The 4085-nt window shown below is 56.6% G+C and overlaps 1 protein-coding gene across 1 annotated transcript; it reads left to right on the plus strand.

Annotated features, from left to right (window-relative positions):
- Positions 1 to 159: 159 nt before the first annotated feature.
- LOC112617540 (SLC2A4 regulator) lies at positions 160 to 3742 on the plus strand (the record flags this gene model as incomplete). The annotated part of the gene is made up of 5 exons (XM_025374291.1): positions 160 to 445; positions 529 to 620; positions 709 to 866; positions 1082 to 2544; positions 3320 to 3742. Coding segments are annotated over 3 exons (490 nt in total), but the record flags the coding sequence as incomplete, so codon positions are not given.
- Between the last annotated feature and the right edge of the window lie 343 nt (positions 3743 to 4085).

The following is a 4085-nucleotide window of genomic DNA, read 5'->3' on the forward strand; positions in this document are numbered from 1 at the left end:
GGCCTGGGGTTGGGAGGGGCCTGGGGTGCGGAGGGGCCTGGGGGGGGGGGGGCCTGGGGTGCAGCGGGGCCTGGGGTGCGGTGGGGCCTGCGGGCTGGCTGGGTTTATGAGGCCTGGCCAGGCCACCTCTTCAGCTTCCACTGGCTGTGTCCCCAGCAGGAGGCAGGCAGAGCCTGAGCAGAGTGACGGTGAGGAGGACTTCTACTACACAGAGCTGGATGTCGGTGTGGACACGCTGACGGACGGGCTGTCCAGCCTGACTCCAGTGTCCCCCACGGCCTCCATGCCGCCTGCCTTTCCCCGCCTGGAGCTGCCAGAGCTGCTGGAACCCCCAGCCCTGCCTAGTCCCCTGCGGCCAACTGCCCTGCCCCTGCCCCCGCCTCCACCCCCCGTCCTGAGCGCTGTTGCTAACCCCCAGTCCTGCCACAGTGACCGTGTCTACCAGGTGGGTAAGGCCACTGGTGGCAGCTGGGGCAGGTCTCAGGGCCCTCTGGAGGGGAGTGAATCCCTGACTGTGTCTCCCTGCAGGGCTGCCTGACGCCTGCCCGCCTGGAGCCGCAGCCCACGGAGGTCGGAGCCTGCCCACCCGCCTTGTCCTCCAGGACTGGAGTCAGCCTGAGGTGCGTGTGGGCTGAGGGCCTGCGGCCGCCACCAGCTGGAGAGGGTCCTCGTCTCACAGCACCTCATGCCCTGTGCCCCCCCCCCCAGGAAGCCCCGCGGCGATGCAAAGAAGTGCCGGAAAGTGTATGGCATGGAGCGCCGGGACCTGTGGTGCACAGCCTGCCGCTGGAAGAAGGCCTGCCAGCGGTTCCTGGACTAAGTCCGGCTCATTCAAGATCATAACCTACCACCTTCTCCCTCCCCACGCCAACCCCAGGCCTGGAGCTGAAACAGCCCAGGGAGAGCCCCAGGGCCTGGCCTTCACCAGCTGCAGGGTCTGCTTTTAATTGGGGGGGGGGCTGACCCTGAACCCCCCCCAGGTCAGGGAGGGGTCCCACCACTCAAAGTGCCTCTGAAGAAACCAGCTTTTTGCACTAAAGCCAAACCGCTGCCCCCTTAGCCCCAAGGGCCCTGGGGGCAGCCGCCCCCCTGCCTGCCGGCCCATGGATTTGTCAAGGGTGTTATGGGCCCAGCTTTGGGGGCCAGTCCTGATGCACTTTGAGGAGTGTTGGGGAGAGGACTCCCCCACTCGCACTTAACTCGATGGCTCTCGGGCCCTGGGGCTGTTTTTACCATGTTTTTGAAGCTCAGGTGTCTCGCGTCTGGGCTGCACCAGGCGAAGAGAGAAATTAAAGATTTGAGGTTTTTCCAGAAGCTTTGTCTGCCTCTTGGGAGGAAGGCTGTGGGGCTGGGACCTTGTGGTGGGCGAGTGGGTGGAGGCTGGCAGCCGGCCACAGAGGGCCAAGGGTCACCCCTCGGCCGCCCCCACCCCAGGAGAGGCCGGAGGAAGGATCATCTGAAACGCAGGAGGCATCTGCTTGGAGCAGCAATCCCCAATTTATTGAAAGTGATCGCTTTGCAAGGATGTCTAAGCTAATCCCGTCACAGAAAGGAAACGCACAGGCGCCTAGGCAGAAACTTCGAGACTCACCGCAGAGGCCACAAGAACCCACGGCCACAGAGAGGCAGGACGGCAGAGCCGTGATTTCCCACCGAGCGATTATGAGAACCTCTTCCCCCAATAGTAGACACATCTCCAAAACAAACACAGGTTTATAACAAGTAATAGAAAGTCAATATAATATAGATTATCCCCGGAAAAAATCAACAATCTTCAAACACTGCCTTTTTTTTGTCTGTTTTGTTTTTGTTGACAGGTTGAAAGCATGTTGAAAAAATAAATATTTAAGAAAAGCACACACAGCACCCTCACTACAAGCAGTTCTAAAAGGGCTGCATACAAAACACAATATAAGATCTGAAAAATAAAAAACACCACCATTAAGTATGGCTTTCATAAGAGTTGCACATGTCACAGAATGAGCTAAAATAAGATTATCTTTTATAATATTGCAAAAAGTTCCAGTTTTTGCATTTTCTCAGTTTTTTTTTTAAAGAGGAAGATGTGCAAAGTTGGAAGCAGTAAGCTGCGTCTTCTGAGTCAGGTCCCTACGTAGCCCTGGCAGTGTCCTGTTTCCCAAAGCCCAGAGAGCCCCAGTGTACAGCCTGGTCAGGATCCCGAGCTTGATAGAAAAATCATGGTGTCCCTGCCCCCCCTCCCCACCCCCAGATAACACCACCCCCAATGGACTGTATTTCCCACTTTGGTGTTGCAAACACCAAAATACAAACACACAAACAAAAATACAAAATGTGAAATGTAATCTACACATTTTTCCTCTTCATAAAAAAATATTTATTAGTTTGAACATCGATTTAAAAAAAAATCAGTCACGTAAAAAAAAACCCTTCATGACATGTCTTTTCCCTCCACGCCTCCTGAGAGATGGACGTGTGCACCTGGGCCTCGGAAATCCCACACTCTTCAGTCGGCAAACTGCGAACAAGAACAAGAAATCTGCCGCGCAGCAAACACTTGGGGAGGTCAGTGGGACAGTGTTGGTTTTAGGGAAGAAAATGCCCCTGTAGCTCCGACAGGGAACCCCGAAACGGTCAGCAAAGGCCGCATGGAGTGAGCCAGCCAGACGGAGCAGGACATCCTGAGTGTGGAGGGGGAGGCAGGCCCGGGTCCTGGCAGGGTGGCCTGAGAGCAGGGGACTGGTACAAAACCCAGAGACATCTGTGGGTAGCAAAGGTCTGGTTTCCAAATGCATTTTATAAGAAAGTCAGTGTGTTTAGAAAAGGGGTTTAAAAACCAGGGGAAGGTACAAAGTTCTGAGAATTCTCAGAGGCCGGGGCGGGGTTGGCCTGGGGTGAGGGCGGAGGGCTCCGTGGGAGCTCCGTGGTGGCCGTGCTGTCCCCCAGGGCACTCGTGCCAGAGCTGCCCCCCTTGCTCGGTATGAGTGGGCAGGGCAAGCGCTGGCTCCTATCCCCACACTCCGTGCGCAGAAAAATCTTGGCCTCTTTCTCCAGCTTAGAGGAGCCACAGCCTCTGAGCTGAGGCGTGTGTGTGATGACAGCTCCAGCCAGGGCGCCCTGTCATTGGTAGAACTGGGGGCCGATGTCAAAAAAACAAAAGCCATGACTCCTGCGCTGTACCTGGAGTCCTCCATGCACTCCTCCACAGGACCCCTGGCCAGCCCAGCCCAGCCCTCCCCGAGCAGCAGCGGTCAGGGAAGCTGGTGCTTTACCTGACAATGTGGGTAAAAGCCTGGTATACAGGCTAGAAAAAAAGAGAGTAAAACCTCTTTCCAGGCAGCCCTGAAGCTCAGCACTCCAGGGGGTCTTCACACGGGCAGGTCCTGGAGGGAAGGAGGAGGCCACCGTGCCCACCTCCCATCCGAAGGCACAGCACCGCAGTGGTGGCCTGTGCCAGAGGAGGGGGTGAGGGATGGAACGTCCTGGTGGTGAGGGCTGTCACAGGCAGCCTGAACGAGAAGACAGGATGCGGCAACTGTCCTGAGGCTGTGAGTCCGGGTGGTCTGCCTCCAGGACCGCCAAAGCCAGGCAGTGCACCACGGCGCACACCGTGGGACCCTTGCTTTTCACTCAGGAAAAGAAAGAACATGTGAGCGTGTTTGAAAACACAGCAAGAGGACTTGACCACAAGCTAAAGGAAAAACAACCCTATATAGTTTCATCAAGTGAGAAAAATAATGCCAAACAAAATAATTTTATGTAACTACCTGGATATGTCTCTGACTACTTAAAAATTTGGTTACCCACGCGGGGAGGTGTAAGCAGCACACTGCAGTTAGGAACACCGCCTCCAGTGTTAGCAGCAAAGGCAGGAGCCCAGCTCCAGCCCGTCCAGGAGGGGTCAGCAGGAGCGGCCGGGCTGGGCCATGGGCAGAACAGGACGGGCAGAGCCCAGGGTGGACACAGCAGCCCAAGGCTCTCCAAGGAAGTGCACATGACTGAGCGAAGGCCCTTGCAGAGGGAACCTGGTGTAGCCTGAAGTTGGGGGGGCACAGGGCTGAGGGTCCCCTCCTGGAAGGAGCCCACAGGGCTGTGTCCACCTAAGA

Source organism: Theropithecus gelada, unplaced genomic scaffold, assembly GCF_003255815.1.
Source record: "Theropithecus gelada isolate Dixy unplaced genomic scaffold, Tgel_1.0 HiC_scaffold_2330, whole genome shotgun sequence".
Classification (NCBI taxonomy): Eukaryota; Metazoa; Chordata; class Mammalia; order Primates; family Cercopithecidae; genus Theropithecus; species Theropithecus gelada.